The sequence below is a fragment of the Phyllobates terribilis genome, unplaced genomic scaffold, assembly GCF_046119375.1.
Source record: "Phyllobates terribilis strain yellow unplaced genomic scaffold, ASM4611937v1 Scaffold_7__3_contigs__length_470593459, whole genome shotgun sequence".
Taxonomy (NCBI): Eukaryota; Metazoa; Chordata; class Amphibia; order Anura; family Dendrobatidae; genus Phyllobates; species Phyllobates terribilis.
This window is the reverse complement of record NW_027362767.1, coordinates 49,717,133-49,732,433: the sequence shown is the minus strand read 5'-3', so window position 1 is coordinate 49,732,433 and position 15,301 is coordinate 49,717,133. Positions and strand designations below refer to the sequence as shown.

General features: G+C 38.0%; 1 protein-coding gene across 5 annotated transcripts in view; it reads left to right on the top strand.

Moving 5' to 3' along the window:
• BCL11B (BCL11 transcription factor B) overlaps positions 1-9,395 on the top strand; it is a 119,978-nt gene extending 110,583 nt beyond the window's left edge. For 3 of the 5 annotated variants that reach the window (XM_073638523.1, XM_073638526.1, XM_073638527.1), the window contains exon 3: positions 3,308-9,395. In XM_073638523.1, the coding sequence (XP_073494624.1) occupies positions 3,308-5,301 (1,994 nt within the window). In that variant the 3' untranslated portion in view covers positions 5,302-9,395. The remainder of the gene's footprint in view (positions 1-3,307) is intronic. The other 2 variants (XM_073638524.1, XM_073638525.1) reach the window with 2 other exon arrangements.
• The last annotated feature ends 5,906 nt before the right edge of the window (positions 9,396-15,301 follow it).

Genomic DNA, 15,301 nt, shown 5'->3' with positions numbered 1-15,301 from the left:
CTGTCCTCTCCATACATCTCTGACCTAATTTTCTTCTACCTCCCCAAACAAAATCTGTTCACAACCTGCCCACTCATACATCTCTAACCTAATCTTCAGATACCTATTTAAGTATATATAATAATTACAATCTTACAGTAGTTGTAGGATGACCTCGTTTGTGCCTCGTGGTGATAAGTAGATCCATTGGCTTGAGTTTACTTGGTGTTTTCTGGTAATATCTAGCTGCTTTATATAGTCATGTGACATTTCTTTACATTGTATTTGTACTGTCCTGCCATTGTTTAGAACGAGACCAAATCTGGACAGGGTGTGCCCTAGAAATGTGCACCCTTTCCTAATTCCATCCCCCTTTTGGTGGTTGTGTATGACCTTCTTTACTACAGCTTGTAAACGGCTGTCATTTCCATGCTTGACCTTAGTCTGCATTCACTTGTTATGGCCCCGTTGCGTTTTTTTTTTTGCAGAAACATTTTTGCAGCGATTTTTGAAAATCGTGGCAAAACTATGGTATATGTTTTTGCTGCCTTTGCGTTAAAACAAAACTACATCATGACCAAAAGTTGCGAACAAAGCCTAAGAAATGGTAATTGCTAGTGCCATTTTGCACACATTAAGACATAGTTAAAGGAGTTTTCACTTTTCGGTAAACCTCTTTTTCCCGGCAGTTTGTTTTAAAAAAATAAATTTGTGTCTCTGTCACTTTTCATGGTATCTGTCATTGTCTGCAGCTAATCAGTGAGCTGATTGGGTCCTGCCGTAAACTCGGGCAGAGCCGCTGTGCTCACTTATTGGCTGCAGTGCTCGCAACGTGATGTCACTGCTGCTGACAATAACAGTCACCGGGAGCAGCGGTGGAGACTCAGCGCTGGACCCAGGGAAGTTGAGAAAAGCCCTGTTTGTTTGTTTTTTAAATGCTTTTTAATGCTGCAAGAATTATATGAATTTATTTTTTTATCAAGTCTGAGTTTTATTTTTTATTACAAATACTAGGAAAATAAATTATACATCTTTTAGTTCTTTCTACCTTGTAGTACTTGCAGGCCTTATGAGTTATATGATCAGAAGACATCAGGTAAAAGAGGTCAAATTCTTCTCAGCAAGTCTCAGCAAGTGATTGTGTGCAAGCCTGCCATTTAAAACGACCAGTTCACTTGAATTAAATAGCCTCAGTAATCCAGGTTTACCTGAATAGAACTTGTCATGTATACACAAGTTCTCTGTCTACTAAATGTTCAATGCGCTATAAAAAAATGCAGACTTTCTGAGCAATGACCTCACCATAAAGCCTAATAAAACTCTAGAGGCACATATTCATAGAAGATATAACTGGGGGTTCCAAAAATCCAGCTTTTCCCGTCTCGACTTACATAAAGGTATTTGACAGTGTTCTTACAAGTCTTTGGGCGTCCAACAAGATCATGCAGGATGAGAACATAACAAGTGACCTATCACTTGTACAGGTGGAGAGCTGCATTTTTTTTTTGTAGATCGAATCGAAATTTTACCTCTTAGTTTTCTATTAATGAGTGGTATTATTGAAGGGATACAGACTTTTGTTTTATCCTTTGATAGACTATCAAAGCTTGGAAGAACATCCCAGCTTTCCCACATTGGTTGGTCATCAACTTGCGAATAGATTTTGTTGGCCATGGGCAAGCAGTGTAGACTTTAGAAGTCATAGACCACTCCTGAAACCAATGGAACTAGTTTACTTGACCAAAAATAAGAACTTCTATAACCATAAGTGGAAAATATCCCAAAAGGTTAGGTGGTAATTGATGGTGCCCAGTGCCAAAGTTCACAGAACTAGTCTTTAAAGTGGTTGTCCACTAACAGGACAGCTTTTTCTCACTCAGAATGTTTGCCCCCGTTAAAATAAAATCACCTATAATCGCGTCCCGTGCCGGCACCGTCCCAGTGGTGTTGACACTCACATACCCAGGGCTCGCGTGAAGTTGTTACGTCACGTAAGTCCTGTGCCCAATCAGCACTAACATCACTGTCCCGCCTTCGGACGTATGGCCGCTCACTTCCTCTTGATTACTTACTTATACATCCATTGGTGGGGACAGTGATGCCAGTGCTGATTGGGCTCAGGGCTCACATGACATAACAACCTCACATGATCCCCTAGAACGCGAGTCCTGACACCTCTGAAACGGCGCTGGAACGGCGCCGGCCCGGGCAGTGAGTATAGGTGTCTATATTTTCATGGGGCAAACATTTAGAGAGGGAAGGGGTTGTCCTAGTAGTGGATAACGCCTTTAAGCTGGCCACACACAAGTGGGACAATCCTCATTTCTTGAAACATTTGCCGTCATGGATGTCGGGAAAACTGCCGTACACGATGGCAGTCACTCCATTGACAACGGATTCTGCCAAAATGAGCATGGTCACCTTTACAAGGACCATTTCCTTTTTGTCAAACATCTCTCCATATATGACAACCCCACCATTTCTTAGCTTCTAAATTACTAGAAATTTTTCTAACAGTTGCCACATGTTCAGGTGCCCTTACACATAAGATAGCGTTCGCCCAAACATACGATTGCTCAGCTCGACCGAGTGTTTCTGTGTTCTCTCCGAGAGAGCCACTGCCTGATTTCTCTGGTGGCAGTTTTTCTCCAGGGATGAAAAAGGATCATCTGTTTAAATTCAACCATCATCTGTCTAAGAAGAATCGAAAGGCCCCCCATACAGAGTAGACGGTTGGACGATCCAGACGGTGTTGGAGGGTTCGACTGACTATAGTCTAATGAGTAACTGGATTATTTGGGAAGAGCTCTCTTATTTCGTAAAGCATCCCAAACTCAATATCATTGTACTCATGAATGATCTCATGTAAATCAAGTGATAAGTATAGACATTTAGTAACTGATAAACCTTAATGTCGTACTCAACACAACTACACTGTTTATAGCCTCCCATTTGTAGCATATTACAAAATCAATACCAACGCGTTTCGGTGAAGTATTTTGAAGAACTTATTGATTAGGTATTGTTTTTCTACGCACTTATTCATTAGCCTGCCATGCTGATAAGAGTGTAATACAAGTATATTAGCAAATATTCATTACTGTGTTGTATATTGAGCTGCAGTCTGTAAATTTGCACAGAGGCGATTAAGCCGAGTGTTTCAGGACATTCATTACGTGCCATGATCTAGATCTTGGCTTATTCGTTTGTACGGAAAGCTAGAAAATGTAAGAAAAAGATTAAAACTTTTATTTGTAAATGTCATTTTTAAATGAAAAAAAAATGCAGAGTTCGTTATTTGAATGTTTTTTTTCTCTCTTCTTTTTAGGTAAAGATGAGCCTTCAAGCTATATTTGCACAACATGTAAGCAGCCTTTCAACAGCGCCTGGTTTCTGCTTCAACATGCTCAAAATACACATGGATTTCGCATCTACCTGGAGACCAGTCCAACGAGCAGTTCCCTTACTCCCCGAATCACTATCCCTCCTCCTCTGGGACCGGAGACTGTTGCACCATCCCCCCTGATGAACTTTCTTGGAGACAGTAATCCCTTTAATCTTTTGCGAATGACTGGACCCATCCTACGTGATCATCCAGGCTTTGCTGATGCTCGGCTCCCAAACACGCCACCACTCTTCAGCCCACCCCCTCGCCATCATCTGGACCCGCACCGCCTTAGTGCCGAAGAAATGGGGTTAGTTGCCCAGCATCCCAGTGCCTTTGACAGAGTAATGCGTTTAAATCCAATGGCAATTGAATCTCCAGCAATGGATTTTTCTCGAAGGCTACGAGAACTGGCAGGAAATAACTCCACTCCTCCTCCGGTATCTCCGAACCGTGGCAATCCTATGCATCGCCTGCTAAATCCCTTCCAGCCAAGTCCTAAATCCCCTTTTATGAGTACACCACCATTGCCACCGATGCCCCCAAGCAGTACGACACCACCGCAAACCCAGGCCAAGAGTAAATCCTGCGAGTTCTGCGGGAAGACTTTTAAGTTCCAGAGCAATCTGATAGTTCACCGTCGTAGTCACACGGGGGAAAAACCTTATAAGTGTCAATTGTGTGACCACGCTTGCTCGCAGGCAAGCAAATTAAAACGCCACATGAAAACGCATATGCACAAAGCTGGCTCAATGACTGGCAGGTCAGATGATGGACTATCAAATACAAGTTCACCAGAGCCAGGCACTAGCGAGTTAACAGGAGAAGGTGGGAAATCCAACGAGACAGATTTTAGAAATGAAAGTGACCCTTCCTTAGGCCATGACAATGAAGAGGAAGAAGAAGAGGAGGAAGAAGAAGAGGAGGAGGAACTGGAGAATGAGAGCAGACCAGAATCAAGTTTCAGCATGGACTCAGAAATGAGTCGTAATCGTGAAAACGGTACAAAGCCAATGCATGATGAGAAGTCTCTCGTCTTAGGTAAAGTGATGGAAAACGTAAACTTGGCAAGCATGCAGCAATATAATGACATGCTCAACGAGAAACAAAAGAGAAGTCACTTCATGAAACGCTCTTCTGATCCACGAGACCTTTGTCGGAGAATTCCTGGTGATGAAGACGTGGTGGAGAGAGAAATCATTCGAAATGAAGAAGGGACGGTCAATGGTAGAAATTTTGGCTCAGGTGAACCCTTTCCAGGCTTGCTCCCTCGAAAACCAATGCCCATCTCTGGCAGTGGTCTCAATAACTCATCGAAAAGGATAAAAATTGAGAAAGACTTGGACTTACCACCAGCAACGATAATCCCTTCAGAAAACGTTTACTCACAGTGGCTGGTTGGATATGCAGCATCACGGCACTTCATGAAGGATCCATTTCTTGGATTCACAGACTCTCGACAATCCCCTTTTGCAACGTCTTCTGAACACTCTTCAGAAAACGGAAGCCTGCGGTTCTCCACTCCACCAGGTGATATGCTGGACGGGGGTCTCTCAGGGCGGAGTGGAACAGCGAGCGGGGGCAGCACCCCTCACATAGGCCCTGGCCGACCCAGCTCAAAAGAAGGGAGAAGGAGCGATACGTGCGAGTTCTGTGGCAAAGTATTTAAGAACTGCAGCAACCTCACAGTCCACCGTCGGAGCCACACTGGGGAACGGCCTTACAAATGTGAGCTCTGCAACTATGCATGTGCACAGAGCAGCAAGCTGACGCGCCACATGAAAACACATGGCCAGATAGGTAAGGAGGTGTACCGCTGTGACATTTGCCAGATGCCCTTCAGCGTTTACAGCACCCTGGAAAAACATATGAAAAAGTGGCACGGAGAACACTTGCTGACAAATGACGTGAAAATTGAGCAGGCAGAAAGAAGCTAAGGCCCCCTATATGGGTTAATTCATTTAATTTGTACAGATTTAACTATTGCCAACTGAGAAAGCCGACCTTACTTGCCTCCTTAAACATAACTTAGTGTAAACATGTTAGGTGTCGCAAAGTGGCACTTAAAATATATCCTGTGTCTGCAGTACTTTTAAACCTGAGGGTTGAATAAGGCAGTAACAATTGTGGAGCCTTTTAACTGTGCAATAATTTCTGTATTTATTTGGGTTTAATTTGTCATTTTTTTTGGCATGTGCAGGTATTTTTTTTTTTGCTGTTTTTTTTTTTAAGTTCCTTTCTATATTTTTTTATATATATTTTTTTTGTTATTGCGCATCCTTGTTTTTAAAAAACAAACAGACAAAACGACAAAAAGGAAAAAACCCTCTTGTGCTGCGGGGACTGATAACTTGTTATAGGCAACAATGATTTTTCAGCCCCCTTCAGGACAAAAAAAAGGGGTTTAATCCCACCTCTCCCCCACTCCCCCGTAGTAGTAGCCCCTCTCCTTCCCCGTTCCCATCCCCCGTCTCCCCCGTTGTCTTAGTAGTGGAGAATTGTATTTTAAATTATCATTTTTGGGCTGCTACATTTCTGGAATTTAAGCTAAAACTTTTTGTAATTTCTTGCAAAGAAGCCATCAGCTATTTGATTTCATTTGTTACCGATTTTTTATGTTGTATGGCCATTCCTAGAAGATGGGGTCAGGATTGTTATATTTACACAGCGGATTACAATCTTTTAAATATGTTTAGCACTTAATTTTTTATTTTTTTTTAATTGCATGGTAGGATCTCATACGCAACAGTTAAAATGCAACCTAAAACCCAAGAAGTCTATACTTTAGGAATCTTGGGGGTAGACCTCAAAAACTTAAAAAAAAAAAGGGGAAATTTTTCAAAAACATAGTCCCAACTTTTAACATAAGTGGGAAGTTTTGTCAGAGGCATATCTCGAAAAAGTGTCCCAGATTGATAATTGAGCAATCTGCTTCACGTACAAATTATTTTTGCTGCTTTAAGTGGTCTGCAACCCCAGCTCGGTGGGCTTCGCGTTGCGAGTCACTCTTAGCCGGCAAACGTCAGAGAGATGCACGGTTATTCTTGAAACTCTGAACCCACCTGCAGCGTTTTGCAGGTCACCCAGTGCTGAAAGGCTGAAGGGTCATCAATGCAGTTCATTACCGTTATGTTATTGTAATATTGTGGACTATATATTTGAACTTGTTATTTATTCTAAATATTTGCTAAAATTCCGAATAATGACACCTGCCTTTAAGATCCTTTTTCCATTTTTGTTTTCTTTTTTTCTTTTGCGTGCATCAGGAGGACAGCAGAGATCAAAAGGTTACCCATTTTAATTTTGTTGACCGCACTTTAAAAAAAAAAAAAAAAATACATTAAAAAAAAAAAAAGCAAAAACTTGAGTTTTCCATGGCTTCTGAACAAGAAATTACAGCCTATTCTCCTACGCAACCTGATGGCGGGTTGAACTCTATAAGGGAACACCTGAGATTAAGTGCCAGCGTTGCTAAGCATGGCATTCACAATGCTGGCACTATAAAAAAAAAAAAAAAAAAAAAAGAATATATATATAATTTATTGGACGGTTTGTCTACTGCCATTCGAATTTGTTGTGAGTGCCTTGAAAACTGATCTTCCTATGTGAGTCTCTTGAGACAAAATGCAAAACATTTTTTTTTTTTTTTTTTTTTGTGAAACGAAAAAAAAAAAAGGACTTTTAACATAGTAATACAAGAAAAGTACATTTCTTTAAAAAAAAAAAAAAAAAAATCAAAAGCCACATTTACTTATTAAAAAAAAAAAAAATTTCTGGTTGACGATAGTGTGGACTCGATAATGCCATAAGACCCCAATCTAACGAAGATGTTTACTCAGCACAAGTTTGAACCTTCTACGGGCTGATTTCTTATCAGTCAATGTTTCTTTTCAGGACGACGCTGCTTTGAAAAAAAAAAAAAAAACGGAAACGAAAATTATTTACTGCTGAATTGAAAATGGAAAAAAATGACGCAACTTACCGGTTATCGTTGAATGGGAAAAAAAAAACAACAAAAACAATTCAGGAACAACTGCTATTTTTTTTAATTTTTTTTTTATTATTATTATTTTTTATGTTCAATTTAGTGCACTCTGTCTTAAAATACGTTTACAGTATTCAATACGTACAAGGGTAAAAGAAAAAAAAATAATTGTGTGTATGTGTGTTTGGACGATCATTTCTTTTCAAGGTTTGCTTAATAGATTTAAAAAAAAAAAATTTTTTTTGCCATAATGGCCATGTGTATATTGTTTTATTTTTGAATTTTTTTTTTTTTTTTTTGGTGACGGGGTTTTAGTATATATTATATATATTAAAATTTCTTGATTACTGTAAAAGTGGACCAGTATTTGTAATAATGGAGAATGCCTGGGCATTTAAACAAAACCAGAAAAAAAAAATTTCCTTGAAAAAAATGTTGCAGTAAAAAAAAAAAAAACTTTAATGGTGGGTCTATAACATTGTTCTTGTCACTGTAATTGTAAAGTCTGAGTTTTAGTACTTATTTTCCTGCCTTGGGTGTTTTTTTTTTTTTTTTTCTATTATTATTATTATTATTATTTTGAAACTGTATAGAAACTTGTATTTGGGGATTAAAAGGTGATTGCTACACCATGTAGAAAAAGTAAGTAGAAAAAAAAGTGCTTAATATTGTTATTGCTTTGCAGACAAAAGAAAAAAAAAATCACGTTTCTGAACTGTGCTTAATTTTATTCTCTTTCCTCTTGCCCTTCTTTCCCCCTATCTCCTTCTTTTTTTTTTCTTTTTTTTTTTTTTCCTTCTGGAATGGATATTGATATTGATTGGTTCACATGATGTAGGCACTTGCTGTATTTTTACCGGAGCTTGTAATTTTTTAACTGTACGCTTGTCCTTTTAAAAGGATTAAATGTACCTTTTTGTTAGTGAATTTGAAAAAAAATAAATAAATAAAAATAAAAAAAAATAAATAAACCATGCTGCCATAATATATTTTTTTTAATTTGGCAGGATAAAATATTGAAAAAAAAAACAAAAAAATAAAATAAAAGCATTTGTAATTTAAAGTCCTACTGTACAGAAAATAATAAAAAAAAAAAATGAAAGAAAAATTAGAAAGTTGTTTAACAACTTTCGGGGTAATAAAACAACTTAAATATTTTGTTCACCGGTAAATATGAGTTGTACATTTTTTTTTTTTCATTATTAGCCTACAAAAGAAGTACTGTTCCTACAGGGATGTAACAATCTATAGGGTGCCTGGACCTTGTATCAAGGCCTTAGCAGGTATTGAATGATTGGTACGGATTACCAGTGTAAAATAATAGAATTTTTTTTGTATAAAAAAAAATAAATAAAAAATTACAGGAACATTCCACAAACTGTAACCTGTGACGTTTTCTGGAAAAACCTCTTATAGAGAGTTATGCTCCATCCTACATCCTATCCTTTCTCCCTATATGTTGTACTTAAGATAACTGAAACCAGTTAAAGGAGAACACAAAACCTACTGTATTATTATGCTATATGGTCCAGGCACAACCACGCCATCCCCCTGTCAGAACAGGACGTAACATGAACCCAGGTCTTGCCAGTCCATTAGCATCTGCTTTGCTTTTCAATCCTTTTTGTACATTCCATAAAAAAATTCCAGAATGTTTGATGGGCTGAGATGAAATTCTGATTTTTCTTCCCCATAATAGAATTCCCCAACACTAAAATTGGCTCAATTGCTTTTTTTTTTTTAAATCCAAAATGCCCAATCAATTTGAATATCACTGTAACATCACCAGCAAATGTGGACTCCCCTCTTTTTTTTCCCAACATGGTACGTTCCACTTTTAATCTAAAGTCAGAATTAACACCCAACAAGCACAAAAGTCAATTTTTTTTAGATAAATTTACTATCTCCATTTTTTCAAGCACAATTTGCAAGCTCTTTCGTCGTTTTTTCTGGCATCCCTTTAAACGGTCAATAGCATTTCATCACAGCCCATGGTTTAAAAAAAAAAAAAAAGACAGTCCGCCAGTTTGTGTATTGCCGGCAGCCTCATCATAATGGTGCTCTTTGTAATTTCAGAACTGCAAAGCAAAATTTAAATGTTGGTTAAGTTGTTTGCATTTGTACGGCAAGGCGAAATATTTTTATTACCTTTTTCTATTATTGTATGAGCTTTTGTTGTTTTGGAGGTTTTTGTCTTTTACTACAAGTTTGAAACTATTTATTATTGCTTGGTATTTGCGCTCAGTTTGAAAAACGAGCACTTTTTTTTTTTTTTTATTATGGATAAAATGTTGGGACGGCTAGAGGTCTTTTCAACATGGCTAGGTGAAATATTTATTGTTTCTTTATCTATCTGTACAAGAATATGGTCTTTCTTTAACCGTACTGTCTCATTGTTGAGTTCAGCATGTGTCAGCCATTTCATTTGTACGCTCGTTTGAAACAAAGCTTGTTCCAGTTTTCAAGTTATAAAAAAGAAAAATAAATTGGACATTAAACTTGACGAAATGATGCTTCTTCCTCTTCTCTTTTCTTCACCTGCGAATTCGAAACAAAAGAATATCGTATTTGTCGTTGCTTCTTCGTCACTAAAGCAAAATGTGCGAATTAAAAAAAAATCTATACCAAACACAATTCATTGAATCCTATAGATAAGCGAATCCATTCGATGCAAAATTAATTTTTGACACATTTTTAGGAAAAATGATGAATTCGGCGAATCTGAACAATTTGCAATGGCCGCTGCCATTTTACATGATGCAGAATATTGCATCATCCAGGGAAGGCTCAGATGACCTTGGATATGGCGGGACGGGCTTCCTCATCATTACATCACATTATTATAGTATAGCCAATTAGGTGGAACTATCATAGCCTGTATAAAAGCAGAAGCAGGGAATGCAGCAGCCATTTTTGGATGAATCTGGATAGTTAAAAGACGTCACAGCAATAGGAAGAGAAAGCCATAAAACACTGAATAAACTGTCCAGATAGTGTGTGACAGTGAAGAACGGTTATCATCTGTTTACCCATAGCCGTATAAGTTGGTGTCAGTTTGATATGGCTATGGCTGTGTTTGCATTAAAGAGCTCGAAAGCGGTTGGATACAGTCCTAGGAGAGCTCCGAAGTGTTATACATGTCTTTTCAGGACAATTGGAGTACTTGCAATTTTTCTAAAAAAATTTTGTCAAAGCTGTCAAATTGGAACTTCAAAAGATTCGCTCATCTCTACTCTTCATAAAAAAAAAAAAGAAAAATATATGAATAAAAAAACTATAACAAAACAAAATATAGAAAATTTCTATAATCCGGCATTAAATAAATCAAAAAGTTTCATCATTTAGATATATATCGGATTTCAAACCTGTCTGATATCAAGACAAAGGACTTGATTTACAGATACCGTTTTGACACCTTTTTTGGTCCTGTTTTTTTAATGCTGTTTATGACCAAAAAAGGATTCAAAATAGTAGAAAATGTAAAGAAAAGTCTTACAGTATATCTGCAGGGGAATAAAAATGCATTCAAATTACATTGAGGAAAAAAAAATCACAAAAAAATTACATAAAAAACTGCAGCAAAAAGGCACAATATGCCAACAATCCAGAAAATATCATAACTTTAAAAACCCAAGGCCAGATTCACAGCAGTGGTTTTTGGTGCTGTTTTTGGTGACGTTTTTTATGCTCTTTTTTCATAGCCAAAGACAGACGTGAACTTCACTGAGTCTTTTTTTTTTAATGCCATTACAGTTTTTCAGTCCAAAGATAGAAGTAGACTTTTGGCGTTTTCACGCCAGTTTGAAGCTGCTCTGACAAAATGTTTAGAGATGAGTAAGAGTCGGGGTGGGATCAAATTCAGCAAAAGTGCCAGCATATTTTACACCAGAAATGTTATTCCAGTCTTTGACTGGAGTAATGTTACTAGCAACGTACACAAAGGTGAATGCCAGTGATAAGATGAGACAAATTCATTACGTGTTGTGTGCCTCTTAATGAATTTGGCGCATCTTATTCCTGCTTGCCCCTCATTAAGCCTGGCGTACGAATCGCCGGTCTTAATGAATCTGGCCTTATGTGTGCAATCACCTTGGAGGAAGGGATTTACATTTGCTGTCTGTCACATTTGGGGTCACTCCTTGTTTAGTTTAAAAAAAACCCTGCATTTTGTTTTGTCTGCCTTGAAGCTATCTAGTCTTTGGCGTTTTTGGTACAGTTTTGGTTCATTTTTAGGCAGTTTTTTTTATGCAATTTTGGTTCATTTTTAGGCAGTTTTTGATGCAGTTTTGGTTCATTTTTAGACAGTTTTTTTATGCAATTTTGGTTCATTTTTAGGCAGTTTCTGATGCAGTTTTGGTTCATTTTTAGACAGTTTTTTTATGCAGTTTTGGTTCATTTTTAGACAGTTTTTTATGCAGTTTTGGTTCATTTTTAGGCACTTTTTGATGCATTTTGTTTTTGGCAAAGTCAGGAATTGGTTAAAAGAGAAAAAGACTGAAGTTCTTCTCTTTTTCTGTGTTAGGTTCCAAAAATGTGTTATCCTTCTTTATTTTTTTTCAATATATACCCAAAAATTGATAACTCAAAAAATGATCAAGTTCCATAAATGCCGGATTTCAGAAATTTTAATATAAGTGAAGACACGCAGAATGTTGTCAGCAAAAAAAAAGAAAAAAGAAATATCTTAACACAACTGATCGACTGTTGGAAGGAAATGTCACACACCCTGACAAATAATTGAGTTTGTGGAAGGGGAAAAAAAAGGACGAGAAAAGTTAATTTCTAACTGCTAATTAAGTATGGTTTGGCGTCAGTGTCACTTTCATGGTGTGAATATATTCCGGACGAGTTCGGTTCAATGGCGTTAATCTGCTGACTACTTTAAACCGGAGAAAATCACTCTTGTCCCCGAACATGTCACTGTTGTACCCGCAACTTCAAATCAACGGTGTGAAGAAATTTTGACTAAAAATGGCATTCTGGTTTTATGTAGGACTTGGCATCCTGGGACAGATTTACTAATGTTATAGGCAAGGAAGTCAGAAAATGCACTAAATCTATCAAAGTGGTGCACGCGGTTTCATCATTGGTGCACATTAGACTCTGCTTCTTTACGCCACTTCTTGGGCGCAACTCAGTAGACCATTGATTTTTCCCAAAAATAAAAAAATGTCACACACCAGTAATAAATCTTCAGCATTTTCGGACTTTGCTAAAACTTTTGAAAATTTAGAGATGTCTAAAAAAGATAAAAAATGTGACTTGTAGCATGTTCGCTATCAGCGGAAGATGACCTGCTGTTTACATCAGGCCATGTTACATGTACTAAAACAAAAATGTTTATTTCATATTATGATCTTTAAAAGAAAAATAGTAATCTTGGAATTCTCACAATGACCACTGGGGCTTTTTCAGACTCATATTTTTAGTCCTTTAAGGAAGAGTTTTCACAAAGGCTCCTTATCATCAGAGGCAGGATTACAGTGATAGAAAATACCTGTATACACAGCTGATAACACAATCTACCAATCACAATAGGCGATATCACAGCTCACCTCCCCCTCCTGTACACTGACTGATAACACTTATGTATACAGCTGGTAACACAGGATCCACCATTCACAATAGGCGATGTCACAGCTCACCTCCTCCTCCTGTGCACTGACTGATAACACTTCTGTATACAGCTGGTAACACAGGATCCACCATTCACAATAAGTGATATCACAGCTCACCTCCCCCTGTACACTGACTGACTGATAACAATTCTATATACAGCTGATAACACAGGATCCACCATTCACTATAGGTGATGTCACAGCTCACCTCCTCCTTCTGTAATCTGACTGATAACAATTCTATATACAGCTGATAACACAGGATCCACCATTCACAATAGGCGATGTCACAGCTCACCTCCTCCTCCTGTGCACTGACTGATAACACTTCTGTATACAGCTGGTAACACAGGATCCACCATTCACAATAAGTGATATCACAGCTCACCTCCTCCTGTACACTGACTGACTGATAACAATTCTATATACAGCTGATAACACAGGATCAACCATTCAGAATAGGTGATGTTACAGCTCACGTCCTCCTCCTGTACAATGACTGATAACACTTCTGTATACAGCTGGTAACACAGGATTCACCATTCACAATAGGTGATGTCACAGCTCACCTCCTCCTCCTGTACAATGACTGATAACACCTCTATATACAGTATATTACAGAGGATCCACTATTTATAATAGATGATGTCACAGCTCACCTCCTCCTCCTGTTCAGTGACTGATATCACCTCTATATTCTGTAGATATCAAAGTATCCACTATTTATAATAGGCGATGTCACATATGACCCTTCTCCCCCTCCCTTCACATTAACCTTTGCACACAAAAAACAGGGTCGGGGTCTGACCATTGTGGCTCGCATACATGTGTTGTTTCCTGAAACAACAAGAAGTTAGAGCCTAAGAAAAAAACAGTGGCTGGTATGAAAATGCCAAGATTTAATTTTTTTATTTTTTAATACAGACATGTTAACTAAAATATTACCGGAATTTCCAAAAATATAAAAAAATTACATTTAACACCTGATTTAAGCAGTAGGTCATTTTCTGATGATGGCTTCCCGTTAAAAGCTAGATTTCTGGCTCCCTGGCCTTAATAAATCTGACCCACTCTGTCTGACGATACCTCAAAAGCTCAAAACACTTTCCATCTACATAAATAAGTGATTGATTTTTCCATTTGGGCGCAACGGATACCAACATGGCAAAAATTTGGCCTTCATTAGTTGAATGGAGCTTGGGTCCAAATATGGGCTCTTGTGGGATCTGAACACCTTACATTGGCCAGAGAAGTTCTTATGTTGTCTTTCAATGAGAAAAACAGAATGGCACAAACCGTTGTCAACAGATGTGATGCACCGCACAAGCTTTGTCTGTAAGAAACATGTTTGGCCCCGATTGTCTACAACTTCATTGGCTATAAATGGGTTGTCCGATGAAAACACATTATTGCCTATTTACAGGACAGGTAATAACGTGGATCAGTGGGGTCCGACCGCTCATACCTGCACCAGTCAGCAGAACGGAGAACTTTTATCCCCATTGTGCATGTGTGACCTGTGCTCCATTCATTCCTTATGGTGCTGCTCAGCTCTGCGCTCGGCATTTACAGCAGCTCCAGAGAGAATGAATAGAAAGAAGTTGGGCTTCAGACCTGCTGTGCCATTTTGTAATAGAGATAAATGTTCCAGTCTGCCGGTTGGTGCGGGTCCCAGTGGTGAGCCACCCATCAATCAGTCAGTTATCAACTAAGATAAGGTCTGTAATACTTGCATCAGGTGTTTGCTGATATATACCCTATATATTAAGGTACTTCTGCAGATGAGGATAGAATATGCAGACGTGTGTAGAGTATGTATTCACTATTCTGCAGATGTGTGTAGAGTATGTATCCACTATATATTCTGCAGACGTGTGTAAAGTATGTATTCACTATTCTGCAGATGTGTGTAGAGTATGTATCCACTATATATTCTGCAGACGTTTGTAGAGTATGTATTCACTATATATTCTGCAGACATGTGTAGAGTATGTATTCACTATATATTCTGTAGACGTGTGTAGAGTATGTATTCACTATATATTCTGTAGATGTGTGTAGAGTATGTATCCACTATATATTCTGTAGATGTGTGTAGAGTATGTATCAACTATATATTCTGTAGACGTGTGTAGAGTATGTATTCACTATATATTCTGTAGATGTGTGTAGAGTATGTATTCACTATATATTCTGTAGACGTGTGTAGAGTATGTATCCACTATATATTCTGTAGATGTGTGTAGAGTATGTATCCACTATATATTCTGTAGATGTGTGTAGAGTATGTATCCACTATATATTCTGTAGACGTGTGTAGAGTATGTATTCACT